At 46.4% G+C, this 17,754-nt stretch overlaps 1 protein-coding gene across 1 annotated transcript in view; it reads right to left on the bottom strand.

Annotated features, from left to right (window-relative positions):
* The window catches only part of ank1b (ankyrin 1, erythrocytic b), a 174,607-nt gene extending 159,032 nt beyond the window's left edge, over positions 1–15,575 (bottom strand). Inside the window, exon 1 of the mRNA XM_063209998.1 lies at positions 15,450–15,575. Within this exon, the coding sequence (XP_063066068.1) occupies positions 15,450–15,575 (126 nt within the window). The remainder of the gene's footprint in view (positions 1–15,449) is intronic.
* Positions 15,576–17,754: the final 2,179 nt, after the last annotated feature.

Here is a 17,754-nt window from a genome sequence, read left to right as displayed (position 1 = left end):
CCACTGAAAGAGAGAGCACATTAGCTGAAACTATGTACATTATACATATCCATATACAGTACATACTATAGAATGAAAAGGAAATACAGAAAATGCCAGTTGTTGATTTGAAGATAATGTTCATGGATTGGAATGGGCAGCTCTGTTGGAGTACAGAACCAGATACCACAAGCAGAAAGCTAAGGTGCCGTTTCCACGTAGCTGGATATTTTTATATGTGGATATTTTTTTAGGCTGCTTGTATTGGTTTTGCATTGGTTTTGGCCTTCTGTTTCCACGTAGCAGATATTTAAAAATCCAGGTGCAGGAGAAAAAAATAGCAGGAGAAAAAAATATCCTGTTTAGGGGTCTGAAACACATTTGTTACAATGGAGGATTTTTTTTATCCACATGTTGCGTTTACACCTAGCAGGAGAAAAAAATACCCTGCTAAAAAAATATCCTGCTACGTGGAAACAGCATCTAATAAACAAAGCATATCCGGGTGTTTTTTTTTTTTTTTACCTTTTTTGTTTTGGTTATGTAATGATTCATTATGTTTGTGTGTTTGTTCACACTTTTTGCTGTTTATTTGATCTGTATCATTTTAATAGAGCATTGAATTGCCTTACTTTGACATACAGTGACATACGGCGTGTTGTAATGACTGCTTAATTACACACTACCTGATGTATTCCATGATAATTGGATTGCCTGCTACGTTGTTTTGATGAATAGTTTTCATGGACATTTTAAGCAAATACAAATAAATGCAAAGTAACAGTTACAGTATATGGATCAGAGTCTGCTACATTTTTACCGAGGCATACCGAAGGTCCAGCAGTCCCAGTCAGTCAATAAAACCAGAGTAGTGCAGCTGACCACGAGGGCCAAATGCTGCTCTGTATGCTCTGCTGAGTATTACCAGAGAGAGTAGAGAGAGAGAGGTTCCATTGGCCCATTGTTTCCGGGTTCTATTATTGCAAGGGGAGTGGGGGGGAAATCCCCCTTTAGGCAGACCTAAGGACTGTTCTATTCAATGCAGGAGTATTATGACACGCCCCTTTAGGCAGACCGGAACCTGGTCATGTTAGGTGCCCATAGCAACCTATTACATTGGCATATCTCTATAAACTTAAAGAATCTCTGGTATTACATTCAATGTCATGACCTGCAAAGACAATTCTACATACTGTATCTCCTAACTGACCACAGAAAATGAACTGTTAGAAAAGCACAAATGGGAAAATTTAACGACCTCAAATGTACTGTAGAACACCCTCAGTTGTTGCCTACATACAAGGTATGCTACAGGAATGTGGCATAGCAAACTACGCTCATTGAATTCCAGAACTGTTGAGAGAGCGTTGCTGAATAAGCTAAGAGGTGTGTTACACAGCATCTATCTTGAATCGGTCTCTGTCACCGTCATACAGGCAGGCATAGGCACAAGCGCACGCAAACACACACACAAACATCATTACACACAGACACAAACACACACACACACACACACACACACACACACACACACTCCAGAGCAGCAGCAGCAGCAGCTACGGCAGCCCCTCCCACATCCCATTTCCACGCTGCCATTCGTCACTTGGCGCATAATAAAAATCACCATGACAACATCAGTCACCCGGAGCTGTCTGCTGCCCACTTGACCCCGGGGTCAGAATAAAGTTTAGCGGCAGATTCATGGCAGCTATCCTTCCCCCTATACTCTGACAGCCACTAATAGTCTACTGTAGCTCCCCCCTCCGCCCCACACAGCACATTCCCAGTGTTTATTCAATCAACACGTAGAGTATTACCTGCACTATGCGTGTTAAATTAGACTCTGTAAGTGTTGAACTGACACTGCAAATTGTAGAGTGCAGTGCAGCAGAGAGAATCATCTCAAGAAGTAATTAGACACATCCGAGAGATTACATTCGCAACACCTAGCAGTCATATTTTTAATGTCACACATTTTAATCACAGGTCTGTGTAACAGTAACATGCGAATGAAAGAATGACTGCATCCATAGGGGAACACTGTGGCAACGGGTTAACAAATAAACAGCAAGATAGGCGCTGGTTTTAGTTCGACTTAGGGGATACATTTTTGTTAGCTCACCCCTCCAGTGATCATGGGTCAGAGAATTTGCTGTGCCGTCGCTCACACAAACCTTTGACGCATTTGTTATTTTTTTTATTTTAACAAAGTTTCACCATCAGGCTCAGAGACATGGCTCTTCATGATGAATTTATGATGCTGTTCCATCTTTGACTTAACTTTCCAAGCACAAAGTATCTGCTCATACCGTATCAGTTCCTTACGCACTTTTACAGAATGCAATTGCAACATTCGGGCTGAACAAAACAGAATGGCTTAGAGAGATCGGTTTACGATCCCGGCTCCAGACCTCGCTGTAATATCACTGTGGACACGATTCCTCACGTAAATCATCCAGAAATGTCATCCTGAAAACGGGAGCCTCCATGGCCGTTTGGTTGACAACATTAGTCCTCCTCCACAGCTCCTGGCCATAATGGACAGAGGCCTATTACAGAGCTTTCCTGTAATGAAATGCTATAGCAGCAGCAGCAGCAGCAGCAGCCTGAGGAGCTGATGAATTGCTACACCAGGCACAGCATCACAAACCATGATGATCATGAGGATCACAAGTGATGGATCTTATACCCATACTGTACAAAAAAAAAGAGTTGCATGAAACTTACTGAGCGACTATACAAGTCTTACTGTACGGTATATGGTCCATACTATAAAAGTGTCTCGTTTCTTATAGAGCAATGTACAAGTACATTAGATATACAGTAGATTTATTGTATAGGCCTACATGTGTGCTTAGACTGCTTACTCATATAATATGGTATATGGTAACAAAGAATGGTCTAAAAGCAACACACTTTTTGGCATTTTCCTTAAGATTTGTATGGCCCTTGAATCACTTTGTACATTTTATACAGGCCTATTGTATTTAGCACACAAAAAAACAAGCGGTCAGGGGTTTTGCTACTGCGCAGACTACGTAGAACCCCACACTATATACAATCAAACTGCCCATGCACTCAAAAAAAATAAATTTAAAATATGTCTAAAAAATAAAATATTAAAGGTGTGTTGCCATGTGGTCTAGGCCAGAACTTGTGCTGTCCTGTAAGGGCTACAGTAGACTTAGCTTTAGGAGGTTCAGTCTGTGACTCTGAGCTGAATTGCAATGGGCAGGTATAGCCCTGATGAAATTTTAGAAACCGCAGCACGTGTGTTCACACATCACCCTCACCCCAAGGTCATATGACACACCACCATCCTCACCCCAAAGTCATGTGTTCAATTCTCCTCCTTCCTCCACTTCTCTCTCTCTCTCTCTCTTCTCCTCTCTATTTCTCTTTCTCTCACACACTAACGCATACACACACATGCCACACCCAGAAAAAGCCCAAAGGATAACACACACACACACACACACACACACACACACACACACACACACACACACACACACACACACACATACAAATGCGGGCGTGCACACGCACGCACTCACGCACGCACACAAGGCCCTGGGATGAAACACAAAGGCAAACACACACTCACAAATGCAAACACAAACACACACTCACACAACACATAGTGGATGCCGCTAGTATTGTATGAAACAGTTTGCAGTTCTACTGCAGCTGTATAATGCTGAGTGGAGCCATAGGCTAGACACCCTCACACCCTCTCACTTCCACAGCACGTACACACACACACGCACACACACACACACACACACATGTAGACGCAGACACACACACACACGAAGACCCCCCCCCACCTCTTTCCGACTTTCTATCACTCTCTCTCTCTCTCTCTCTCTCTCTCTCTCTCTCTCTCTCTCTCTCTCTCACACACACACACACACACACACACACACACACACACACAGCTGCCACGAAAAATATGTCACACACATATAAGATCATTACTTATTCACACACATATAGGCCTACACATACTGTACACGTGTGGGCGCACACACACACACACCACACACACAATACATGCTGTATGAAGAAGCCATTCATGTCCCCTACCTACCACAAAGTATATAGTGCCTAGGACCTTGATATGCAGGTGTGTGTGTGTGTGTGTGTGTGTGTGTGTGTGTGTGTGTGTGTGTGTGTGTGTGTGTGTGTGTGTGTGTGTGTGTGTGTGTGTGTGTGTGTGTGTGTGTGTGTGTGTGTGTGAGACAGAGTGAGAGTGAGAGAGAGAGAGAGAGAGAGAGAGAGAGAGAGAGAGAGAGAGAGAGAGAGAGAGAGAGAGAGAGAGAGAGAGAGAGAGAAAGAGAGAGAGTGCATGCATGTGTGTGAATGCGTGTGAATCTGCATTTTTGTTCGGGTACAGTTAAAACATCTGCCCAAATGCTGGCTGACATAGAAACAGGAGAGAGTAAAAAATCACCATCTTCTGTCCAAGCATGTGGCATGCATTATAATCAGTCTTATAGAGTCAAAAGTAGGGCACAGGAGTCTATAATGTATGCAGTAAGAAGCGTCCATCGTACTGAATGCATTCAGAACGTCCCCATTTAATCCGAAAAGGCTCTCTATCTCACGCTGTGGTTGGCCGACAGGGCTTGGTTAAGCTGGAGATGGTCAATGTGTACTCTACTGTGAAGAACACAGGGCTAATTAGGCTATAGACCAATGCAGAAGCCTATATTGATCCTTACACATCAATGTGTGCTTCCATGTTTGTGACAGCAGGAATCATTTTGTATTTTTTTTTACAGTAACACACAGTAGAGAATGCAGTGTTAATTCAACATTAAGGGAGTACTCCTGGGACACATGACAAATTAAATCGACTACTCTCTGTGTTGAATTAACACTGTAGCAGAGCTCCTGTACCCTGGACCTACCCATGCTGTCTGAGACCTACGTTGCAACACATTTCTACAAGTAGCCTAAAGCTGGTGTGTTCAACCTGCCTATTCCCTGGCCAAGGTCTGTCACACATGAAAAATGAATGGGAGACAAACATCAGTAGAAATGGTGTGGTTTGAATGGTTGTCTCTGATTGGCTCTGTCATGCAGTATATCACTCTAAGATGGAATGTTCTTTTCTGACACATGCATTGTGTTGCCTGTCAGTAGCCAGAACCAGAACAGGTGGGGCCACGGGAGGTACGGAACACTGAAGAATAGCTGTTAGTTTTTTGGGGTTTTTTTTAAGAGCTCTGCTGTATAACACTCCATGGTAACCACTGCTTGCTGTGAGGACTAATTAATAGAGATCATGCGATCTCTGCTAATTAGTTAGTTGCTTGGCCTTGAACTAGTGTTCAGCATTAATTGTCAGTAGCCAGAATGAGAAAAGGTGTTTCTGCCATATTTTGCATAGGATTCTAGAACTCTGCTGTAGAACACTTCTTGGCAATCCTACATACTGTCTTGCTGGGAAGCAAAATACAGTCAGTTGTTTGGCCTAGTGACAAGGGTCTTGGTTTGAAGATCAGAAGGTTGCAAGTTTGAATCCCACTTTGAACTAGCGTGCATTTCACATTTTATTACATACAGTGTTTCTTGGATAAATTAGATGTATGCTATTTTTCCTAAAACTGCTAACTTCTGGCTTAAAAGGCAAGCCCACTTTTAGCATTTTCTGTGAGAATGCACTCTAGTTTAATTATTATTACCCCTTGCCTTACACAACATACAGTACAGTAGACTGGGTCAGGACCTTACAGGATTATCTTGGGTTAAAAGATACATAACAGTCAATTTAGCTTGTTTGTTTGTTTGTTTTCTTGCTTGCTTGATTACCACCACTGGATGCATATGGAGACCATTTACTTTCAACACCTCATTTGAGACGGCACATATCTGCGCAGTGCAGAGGAACATTCAGTGCTTCAGTGCACTGTTGCTAATTTCTAATTTCTCTCTAAACGATGAGGTTGAGTCACCATTTCAGGATGTTTCTACGTGTGTAGTACATTCTGTGAACACTTTAAATGGCAGAGAAACAGATGTGTGTGGGGAAAATATGACTGTTAGCTTGAGATCTACTTTGTGTTGCATACAGTATAAATCCTCACGGTGCACCATGCTTGAAGAGACCAACTGGGAATTTGACACAATTCTTTAATCAAGACTGTGTGCGTGTGTGTGTGTGTGTGTGTGTGTGTGTGTGTGTGTGTGTGTGTGTGTGTGTGTGTGTGTGTGTGTGTGTGTGTGTGTGTGTGTGTGTGTGTGTGTGTGTCGCATGAAACTGTTTAATTTACAGTTCCTCTGTCGCTCTGTTGCCATGGGGAACCTCATCTGAAAGATGACAGTCGCAGTGCAACGCAATGCTGACGCTGGCAGGCAAACACACACACACGCACACACACTCACACTTTAATCCAAACGCTGGGATTTTTTGTGTATTTACTATGGCTAGTCTCTCCCTCACTCTCACACAAAGACACAAAAACACATGCTTATTAAGTGTCCAACCCAAAGACTGAGACCTGACAGATGATGGATAAACAATATACACCAGTTCACACTCAGCGACCGTGTTGATAGGAAAACAAACCCACACAGGCCAAGCAACAAAAGGAAAGCGCCAGAGCCTACCGTTATGCCGCTGCATTGTTCCAGAAATTTCTCGAGGTTGCCTTCGAAATGCTTCACAGAGCCATTACATTACTGCCGTTCGAGTCCCACCCCACTATGCATTAATTAGATTTCAAAACAAAAATGAACCTCATCTCGTTATGTGTACAGAAGAGGGCCCAATCACAGCCTGCTAATGTCATGCATGAGTGACTGTGAGTGGAAACCTCGTGAATCAGCACATTTAGTAGACTGATGGTGGCACCAACGCACAGGTCATTTAACAAACCACTTCGCATTCAGTAACTGTACCAGAGATATTCTATAGAGATATGCCAACATAATAGGTTTCTATGGGTACCTAACGCGACCAGGTTCCGGTCTGCCTAAAGGGGCGTGTCATAATGCTCCTACAATGAATAGAACAGTCCTTAGGTCTGCCTAGGTCTGCCTAAGGGGGGCCATAATAGAACCAGGAAACAATGGGCCAATGGAACCTCTCTGTCTCTACTCTCTCTGACTGTACTGCGCTAGGCCAGTGATTCCCAACCAGGGGTATGTGCACCACTAGCGGTACACAAGCACACTGTACGGGACGTGTGGGGGAAAAAATTATAATGACAAATGTATGGAGTATAGTGACATTGGGACAGAGGAAGTGACCTGAGCATCAGTGAGGGGGTACTCATGGTATGACAAAAAGGCTTAGGGGTATGCAAGACAAAAAAAGAGTCTGGGAATCGCTGCACTAGACTGATGGCTGCACCAACACACAGGTCATTTATCAAATCACATTCACAGCCACTGGACAGTAGAGTATAGGCTACGGCTGGAGGCAGTAATGTAGCAACCTCTGTAATTGAATGGGAGGGCTACTGCTAACATTTTATCACTGCCAGCTAGGCTCGCTTTGGCTGGGCCCATGGCAAACTCTTCTGCAAGGCCTCCACACAATGTATTGGGGACCCAATTCCGGGCCCCTCACTCTCCCTGGGCCCAGGACAACTGACCATTTTCCCCCTTCCGCTGTCGGCTTCCCTGCAGGTGTTCAGCACTCGCTGGTCATCGAAATATCAGGGAATGGGAGGGGGACATATGCTAACAGGTCACTGTCACAAGGTTAAGAGTATTATATGGTCCTATGAGAAACCGCGACCTGTCACCCCCATTGCATTTTTCATGCAGTTTGTACCCCCACATTGTAGAAATGGCAGATCACTCATATTAGCTCCTCTAGAGGCCAAGATGTGCAACTGCTTCCCTTTGCGCTTAGCCCTACTTTAGCAATGCTGACTGACTGTTGTCAAAATTTCAGAGGCAATTGTTTTGAACAGGATTACCTATGCAACAATGCTTGACACACACCAGGAACATTGTGCTTGTGTGTGTGTGTGTGTGTGTGTGTGTGTGTGTGAGTGTGTGTGTGTGTGTGTGTGTGTGTGTGTGTGTGTGTCTTCTCATGTCATGGCGTTTCAGTTTGTGTGTCTCTTGAGAGAGATATTCTAGCACATAAAACAGCAGTGGTAAGACATAGGTGTGACAACCATACACTCCACAGAGATCCATATATTACCCAGACAAACACACACACACGCACACACCCATGCGCACACACGCACACACACACACACACACACACACACACACACAAGCACGCACACACAAACACCTGCCCAGCAAACGGTGCACAGCAACGCATGTGCAAGACACACACGCATGCGCCGATACACACACACACACAAAGCACTGGTAACTAGGCCAATCTTGTCAGAACATATGAATGCACAAGGCACAACACTGCCTACTGTACAGCTCTTGCACACAAAACACCTTCTACAGCAATGTGAACAGAGCACGTATCCATTTATCACACAGCACACTCCTCTTCTGCAGGGAGTCGTATGACCCGCCCAACAGGATTAATAGTTTAAAATGCATAATTTAATATCATGTACATATTTCATAGGGCAATTGTCATCATCTCTGTGCAATTTTCGTCACTTTCAGTACTGCCGCCGTGTGTCAGCACTTAACGGTCTAATTGAGATGGAGCAACGTACCGGCTGGTAAAAATGTCAATGGAACAAACAACAGAGTGACAGTTACATCAAGTGGTTTAACTGTAGGTGATATTTGAGTCATGTTGAAGTGTAATGCATGCAAATTGCTTTGTAATTAACCATGAAAGGAGTGTGACGACATAACTCTATTGATAAGTCCCAATCAAATCGCCTGTGGGATGCGTTTAATGTTGAGCCCTCCCTCACTTGTCCCTCACCTGTTTGCTGGTTGGTCATGTGGTCTGGCAACATGAGTAATCTCGTCTCAAAACACTCGACTCAGTCGTAACATAAAGGGAAATGTGAATTGAGCGGCAGCTTATGGATGACAAGGTCATGCGCGCTACAAATGTCAATTCTGTTACTTTTAGGGTTTATTGTTATCACCGAATTACAGTACTACCTTTTGGGGAAATTAGCATGTACTGTATGTGTATATAGGGCTACATTCTAGACTTCTAAAGGTTACACCCTAGACTTGTAAAGGCTACATCCTTGGCTTCTCAAACTTCCGTCTTTGTTTCCAGAAATAACTGATGTCTGATTCATCATCAGTTTATTCATTTTCACACTGGAAACATGTAATGATGTGGGTGTGATCTGTGTTTAAAAAAACACTCCGTCATCAGCCTATAACCTTGAATTTAAACCCCCAAATAAAAAGTATTACGTGTGCACTTCATGGGACAGAGACCTCACTGTGGGCTGCATAACGTCTGTGTCGTGCAATCGATTCCCCCCCCTTTAAAAGAAACCAAAAGAGGTGCAGCTGTTTGCTGAGAAAATGAGGTGTATTCATTTTCTGCACCGTCATCATGGAGAGCATGGCATGTACCCTCACACCTAGCTCACAAGGTCATCTTGCTCACTTTTCAGAGGATACCAACATAAGCTAAATTTGAAACAGAGCCTCGAAAAACTGGTTCATTAAGCAGAGAGAGTGCACCATTTTCTCCCTGAATTTACAGACTATGTGTGTGTATGTAGAATTTTAAATAAAAAATATATTGAAATAGAACACTGTAGGTGTTTCCAGAAAATGAATGCAAACAAGCTCAAATAACATCTGAGACCTTCCTGAAATGATGATTGTTTACAATAAATCCAAATATTCTAGGTTCCAACTTCAATACTCTCTGGATATGGCATCCATCACACTTTTTAAGTAAATTGACACGTAAAGACCACTCACTCTCTCACACATGCACGCACGCAGGCACACATACACACACACACACAAACACACATACACAAACACACATACACAAACACACTTACACACACACACACACAGACACACACACACACACACACACACACACACACACACACACACACACACACACACACACACACACACACACAGTGATTAACCTTGCTAATGTTCTAATTCCAAGTCATCGTTTACTTACGCACAGCATGAGTCGGCAACATCAAGCCAAAATGAAGAATCATTAGTGTACACGCAGCAAGAAATACTGCTGTTCTCCATTACCTTACGCAAAAGGCTTGTTTGGGGTAAGGAGGGCCTGGGTCAGCGTTTCCCAACCTTTTTTGTCTCATGTACCCCCTAAGCCTTTTGGTTGGGAGTACCCCCTAATTCATGTTTTACATCACCTTTTCTATTCCAGGGTTACTATGCTCCATGCATTTGTTAAAATTACATATTTCCATGTACCCCCTGCAGTGTGCTTGCTTACTCCTAGTGGTCCACGTACCCCTGGTTGGGAACCACTGGCCTGGGTGGCCAAAGATCCACTCTAATTTTTTGTTTTCATCAGGAAAGACAATACTGGCCCAGCCGTGGCTCTATCGGCTGGGCACTCGACTGCTACACCAGCAACCCAGTTTCGATACCAGCCCGAGTGTGACGGAGGTCATCTTGCACCTGTTCACCCCCCTCGGGGATCGAACGCGCGACCTCGTCAACTACAACGGTTCGGCAATGGGAGACACAGTACGATACCGCTGGGCCAAGAGACTAGTCTCTCGGCCCAACGGCACGAGACTGTATGAAGCTATCGGAGGGAGGTTTACCAACGTTCCACGCCAACTCTGTGCTAGTTAGCCTCCGTTACACGAGGTCATTTGCCAAGTCACTCTACAACTGTCCTGTCATAATAAATGCATAAAATGTCAAATATATATATCCTAAGATCCAGGGGCGCTGCCAGAAATGTTGGGCCCCATGAAAGATTCGAATTTTGGGCCCCCTTAAGGGCCCCTGTTAGTGCTTGGGCCCCCTGTCAGTGCTTGGGCCCCCTGTACCGCTTTTCCCCCCCTAGCGGCCCCCATGCTAAGCTCACTTCCATTGTACATAGAGTATAATAAAAGTTCAAGAACAAACACAGATATCGTCACGCCAAATCAGACCAACACTATCTACAGTACTTTACGAAGTATCCAATTTCTCCTCCAGGACCAAGCCTGGGTCAGGTGTTGAGCTGAAGGTTGTCCACCCTATATGTCAAGGACAGTTTTTTTTGCTTTGATGTGCCGTACGTGTTTTATGTGGGCGTTAAACCTCGACAGGGCAGTCAGTCACAGCTGTGCCACTGTAAAAGTGTCACTATTCCCCTACGGCATTCAAAGCCAGAAATCACAGCCAGAGTATTTAGCTCCATGGTTGGTTGGCCTACCATCTGTGACACCTGTCAGTGAAGTTGATAGTTTATGTAGTATTTGTGGGAGATCAACATGCTAGCATAGGCTATACAACAAAGAAGCCCACTGCTTTCACAGGCAAGCTCATGTATGCTGTTGGATGGGGGTGGGGACACTAGGCATTGTGGGCAACATTCCCTTACGCTGTATGGAAGCGTGTGTCCAGATTTCCAATACAAATACAATTAGAAATGGCATTCCCTCACAGGCAATGTAATGTACTGTAGATATTGCCATGCTTCATGTAATATACTTGTGTGCGTGTGTGTGTGCACGCATGTATATGTGTGTGTGTGTGTGTGTGTGTGTGTGTGTGTGTGTGTGTGTGTGTGTGTGTGTGTGTGTGTGTGTGTGTGTGTGTGTGTGTGTGTGTACAGCCCATCCCTTGGCTGCCTAGGTCAGCTGCATTGGTGTGTGTGAGAGAGTGCTTACTGTATGTGGCTGGAGGTCAGGACTCTGGGCTCCTCAAGTGCCGGGCTCCTGACAGGCTCTCCTCACAGAGCTGACACCAGCAGCAGCAGCCGCCATTGCCTGGCCTCTCTCCTCAGCCCCCCACGGACATGGACACTGAGTGCATCTTAATATGGGACCTTGCCTCCTCCACTTGCCTCCTCCACTCGCTTCTCGTCATGATGACATCACTGACAACAGCATTATATTTCAATATCTTGCAAAAGCTCAATTGTAGAGTCTTTTTCTCGTTTGCAATTGCTATGGTGAATGAAAAACAGTCCCTCAAAAGTTGTTGTGGCTAGGCTGACGGCTGGGAAACTTTATTGTTTTCTCCACGGAGGAGGGGCCAGGAGGCGGGACGAGGAGACAAGCACAAGTGGAGGAGACAAGGTCACATATTGGGATGCACCCACTCACTCACTCACTCACTCACTCACTCACTCACATGGTGCACAGCCTTACTGCCTGCCCATCCACCCGGACAAGGATGGATTACTGCACGGGCCTACCGGGCTCAGGCCCAGGGGCCCAAGAGTCAAGGGGGCCCTGAAGCCCAAGCCTCTATATCTGCATTCCCATATTTGTGTTAAAATCACACTTACTGTATTTCCTCTCCTCAGCCCCCACGGACATGGACACTCACTCACTCACATGGTGCACAGCCTTACTGCCTGCCCATCGTATCCCCCCCCCCCGCTCATCTCTTTTTCATTTCTCTCATCTTTCATCTTCCTCTCTCCTCCACCCTCAATTTCATCCTCTTTCTGCATCTTCTTCTTTCTCAGAGGTGGAACAAGTTGGTTGATTAACCCATTGATGCTGGATGTTGCATTGCACAACATTGGCCCTGGCACCTGGAGCTGCATAACGCAACATTCAGGCTCATGAGATTTGAGATAATTTCATTAAAAATCTTGGTATGTTACAGCTGAATGAACACATTCTATTGGAAGATGAGGGTATTAGCATGCAACTCATTGCACGTTTTTCATGTGCTCCACAGGCTGAGATATTTGGGTTTTTATAGGTTGAGGGCAACTTTTCCTAAAAAGGGCTTAATACTGTAGGCATTCAGCATGCCTTTTTTGAAGCCTTTTTTAAAAGCAGGCACTTTAGGCATCAATGGATTAATGTGGTGCTGGGTAGCAACACTTCTGAAGCCAGGATTGGCCATCACTGAGCTAAACACTACTACTACTACTGCAGTAAACACAACGGTGAATCCAAACACACTAAATCAGTGAAAAACAAGGTCAGCAGGGCCTATGCGACACGCAAACACTCAACCAGATTCCAAACACTGGACGCAGGACAAATATAGCGGAGTGCTGTTATACCATCGTGTCTGTGCACACAGCAGCACACATCTAAAATTCCACAGCGGAAAAAAACAATGGTGGTAGGCAGTAGGCACGGCAGCTCCTTCAGGGGTTGGGTACAGTTGGTTGACAGAAGGTGTTTTTGGTAACTGTTGATGTTAGTTTAGTGATACGGTGGTTGGTGATTAGTGGTGGTGGTGGAGGAGGAGGAGGAGGATGAAGAGGAGGAGGAGGAGGATGATATGGGTGGCAGGTGGTAGCGGCGCTAACCTGAGGCTCAGCATGCACACTCCGCTCGGATCAGTCTAGCACAGCACTGCAGCTCCGCAGGGGTGGGGATGGAGAGAGAGAGAGAGAGAGAGAGAGAGAGAGAGAGAGAGAGAGAGAGAGAGAGAGAGAGATTAAGAGAGAGGGGGGAGAAGGACAAAAGGAAAGCGAGAGGAAAGAGAGAGGAAAGGGGAAAAAGAACAAGACAGAGAGAAGAAAAAGAAGGAGAGAGTGAGAGAGAGAAAGAGAGAGAGAGAGAGGGGAGAGGAGCACTTGGAGTCAGCTGACACGCGTAGACGTGCCCTCCAGCCTCTCAACACGCGGCTCCGATTACATTAAAAGCCGTTTTATGGGAGAAGCAGGGTGAAAATGCTAGCGAGAGAGAGAGAGAGAGAGAGAGAGAGAGAGAAATAGCAGCAGGATAGCTGCAAAGAGGACGTGGAGAAACACATTAGACAACCTAATGCCTCTCCCTCTCACATATACAGGCTCACACACACACATACACATACACTATACACACACACACACACACCTCTTTTTCATCATGCAAGCACCATAGAGCTGCATTTCTCAAAATGACTGTAAAATCCCTGTGGTTGCCTTCCTCCTTTTGGGCATAGCACTCTCTCTCTCACACACACACACACACACACACAAACACACACACACACACACACACACACACACACACAAACACACGCACACAGAGAGAGAAGGTGAGGGCATGGCATGGTGAGGCAATGCAAGGCAATGTAGGAAGTCATGAGATATCGACCAACAAGCAGCACAGCCTGTGCAGGCGAGGCAGGAGAGGCAGGAGAGGCAAAGACGACAGCAGAGGCAACAGTGGCAACAGTGGCGGCAGCAGCATCAGCAGCGGCAACACCACACCAGCAACAGCAGCAGCAGCAGCAGCTGATGCACAGACGAGACGAATGAATGGAAACCTCCTCAACCTCTCCCAGCTCAAAGCAGAATAAAAGCCTCCTCTCCTCCCCACCTCTGGGCACGGCCGCCCGGGGGGGGGCTGATAAATGACATTTTCAAAGCAGAACAATGTGTGTTTGTGTGTTGGGGGGGGCAGGGGATAGGGAACGGGGGACAGCGTGCAATTGACAATGCACCCAGGGGACGAAGGGTTAGTTAAGCAATCCTCGCCTTCCCACTCGCCGCAGTCGTAAAAAAAAACATCACCGGCCACTGACCATAATGACCAACACGCAGCTACAGCTGAGCTGACCGTCAAGTCAGCGCACGCACGCACACACACACTCACACACACAGACACAGAGCCACCCCCACCCGGGCCACCCCCACCCCATCCACCTCCTCCACCAGAGCACCTTGCCACGTCCAGAAACAGGAGCCCTGTCAACATCCAGCACTGCATGCCTGATGAGGACTATGAGGATGCTGGCAGAGGGGGTACGCAGTGTTCTTGCCTGCCTGCTGGCCTCAGAGTCTGCCCGGGTGTGTGTGTATGTGTGTGTGTGTGTGTGTGTGTGTGTGCATGTGTGTGTGCTATATTGCACCTGTCCTGAATAATGACTACAAGAACACAGCCGAGAGGATTGAAGAAAGAGCGGCACCGAGCATGCGGAAGAGATCAAGGGAGACAGAGAGACACACCGGGGGAGAGAGAGGGGGAGAGGGAGAGATGGAAATCCGCCATCCCCTCTTTTTTTCCTCCCCTTATTCCTCCCCATCTCTCTTGTCTCCTTCTCCTTCTCCTTCTCCCCATGCCTCCCCATATCTCCATCTACCCTCTCCTCCCCACCCTGCATTCTCAACAGGCATGCAACCCCTCTTTCCTTGCATGCATTCTTCCCCTCTTTCTCTCCCCCTCTCCTACGGTATATATTTCATCTCTCCCCCCATCCCCTCTCTCGCCTTGCTACTCCCCTCTCATGTCTTCTTTCCCTCTTCTCCTCTCTTCCCTCTATTCCCCTTTCCCCTCTCCTTTCTTTCAACTCTCCCTCGCCCCCTCATCTCTTCCTCCTTTCCCCCATCGTTCCCCCCATCCTGCTTTCCTGTCATCAGAGGAAAGGCAGGCAGATAATGGTAAATACACGGCAGGTGTTGTGCCAGTGGTATTTACCGTCTTTACCTTGCGCCGGCGGTCCCGGGATTTGTTCCTCTTCTTGAGCTTCTCCTCCTCCTTCTCGCGCTCCTCCTTGGCGGCGGCCTCGGCTAGGTCCTTCCTCTGCTTGAGCTGCTTGGCCGCTTGAGCCATGGTGCCCTTCGCAGAGAGCCTAGACTAGAGGTCTTCTCTTGACGGCCGTAGCAAGCCGTCCGCGCCGTCCGTTACCTTGCGGTTGGGTTTTTTTTCCTCTTTTTTTTCTTCGTTTTTTCGGCGTGCCCGTCTTCCGTCCCTGTGGCTGTCGCTATCCGCTAATCACCTTCCAAACGAGGACGGTGACTTTTTTTTAGCGGGGGGGTTGGTGGGGTTGGGGGGGGACAGCGACAACGACAACAGAGCCGACGACGGAGCTTTCTTTTCTTTTCTCGTTGCGGTGCGATGTGGTCGTGTGTGTGTGTGTGTGTGTGCTGTCAGAGGCGCTAGCTTATCCTGCGCGCCTGCGTCTGTGGGAGTGTGTGCATGTGTGTGTGTGTTGTCTGTGAATGTATGTGTGCGTGCGTGTGTGTGTAACGTGTGACAGCGTGTGAGCCTGCGTGGCAGTGGGTGTGTGTTCGCACCGCACGAGCCTGTGGTGTGTCTGCGCCTGTGTGCGTGTGTGTGTGCGCATGAGTGTGTGTGATCACCGCGCTCTAGCCCAACCAGCTTGGAGCAAGCACGCAGGCAAGAGGAGCGAGGGAGAGATGGATGCTGCTACTCATCCACTCAGGAGTCTTCCCCTCCCCCTTATCTCCACCCTGCTACCTCTCTCTCTCTCTTTCTCGCTCTCTCTCTCTCTCTCTCTCTTTTGCTCCCACCCCTTTTCTCCGCTCTCTGATACCTCTCTCTCTCTTTCGCGCTCCCACCCTCTGCCTTTCTCCCACTCCTCCCTGTCCCTCTCCTTCTCTCTCTCTCTCTCCCTCTCACACACACACACTCGCTCTGCCTGTCACACTCCACCCTCTCCCTCTCTCTCTTTCGCACACACTCCCTCCCTCTCTCACCCAGCAAAGACCAGTCACGCAGCCCTAGCTTCTGCCACCGAGCAGAGACTGCAGCATCTCTCTCTTTCTCTCTCTCTCTCTCTCTCTCTCTCTCTCGCTGCGTTCCACATTCATTCTCATCTCTCTGTGTTGGCATTCCCAGCCTTATTTTTAAGGCTAAGGGAATAATGTGTGGACTGTAGTATAATAAAAGTGTGCTATAAGGGGGAAAAAATGACATGACTGATCGCAAATAAAAGCAGCAGCAGTGGGAATAGCTTGCCTAGCCATCACCGCTCTCTTGTCAGACCGTGTGCATCGTTCATTTCATATTGTGGTGGTGAAGGGAGCACGGTTACCTGTTTGAAAGCCTGCACATTGTCGCTGGCAGCTCTGGCGAATGCCCTTTCCATTCATCTCTGCATCAGCGCACTGCATGGCTTTGGCACTGGATGTTGTTCATGTTTGTGGTGCTGTGCAACACATTGGGGACAATGGACGCCACACCACAGCCATTCTGCATCCATGATCTCTTTCCTCAGTGTTTTGTTGCTGAGGGAAACCACATTAAAAAATAGATGTCACACAAAACCATGACAGGGAACCTATGCAATAAGGCACTAGGAAACAGGGGAAGAGAAGAAGAGATATATATTTTGGTACTGCATACATAAACGATAACATTGATCCCCAACATGAAGACTTACTATTCAAACAGCATCCTCAGCTGTCTCTGCTTTGTGCCTCTTCCTTTTTTTTGCTCTCTCCTCCTTTCTCTCTTCACCTCGTTACATTGTCGCCCTCTGCTGACCAATCGTACACATTCACCCTGCAAGGTAAAAAATGGAGAAATATTTCCATGACATTCAAAACGCTCTTTGATGCTCTCTTTGCCTTTGTGGTGGCATGTGTGTTGTATGCATATTAAGAGAATCATGTTGATATTGGGTTTATAGTCTGTAAATGTGTGAGAATGAAGGTGCGAGTGGGTGCATGGATCATTCATTCATCAAATCTGTCTGCATCCTCAACTCACATGAATGCGTCGCAGACAGAAGCAACCACAGCAAAGCTTTGTGAAGTGGCCGAAATGCAAACCAATATGAAGAACTACACTGACATCATAGAACAAATTAGAGAGCACTATCCTACCACGTGACCACATGTAACATCAATCATAATTTCCCGGTTATCATCATTCTATGAATATTACATGACCCTAACTTCAACCTATTTTAATAAATCTTTTTCGATTAAAAAATATGAGGGGAAAAATGGCTCCAAGACATTCGCTGCTGTCCTTCCATACCAAG

The sequence above is a fragment of the Engraulis encrasicolus genome, chromosome 11, assembly GCF_034702125.1.
Source record: "Engraulis encrasicolus isolate BLACKSEA-1 chromosome 11, IST_EnEncr_1.0, whole genome shotgun sequence".
Taxonomy (NCBI): domain Eukaryota; kingdom Metazoa; phylum Chordata; class Actinopteri; order Clupeiformes; family Engraulidae; genus Engraulis; species Engraulis encrasicolus.
The sequence above is the reverse complement of the archived record's forward strand: the minus strand, read 5'-3'. Positions and strand labels throughout refer to the sequence as shown.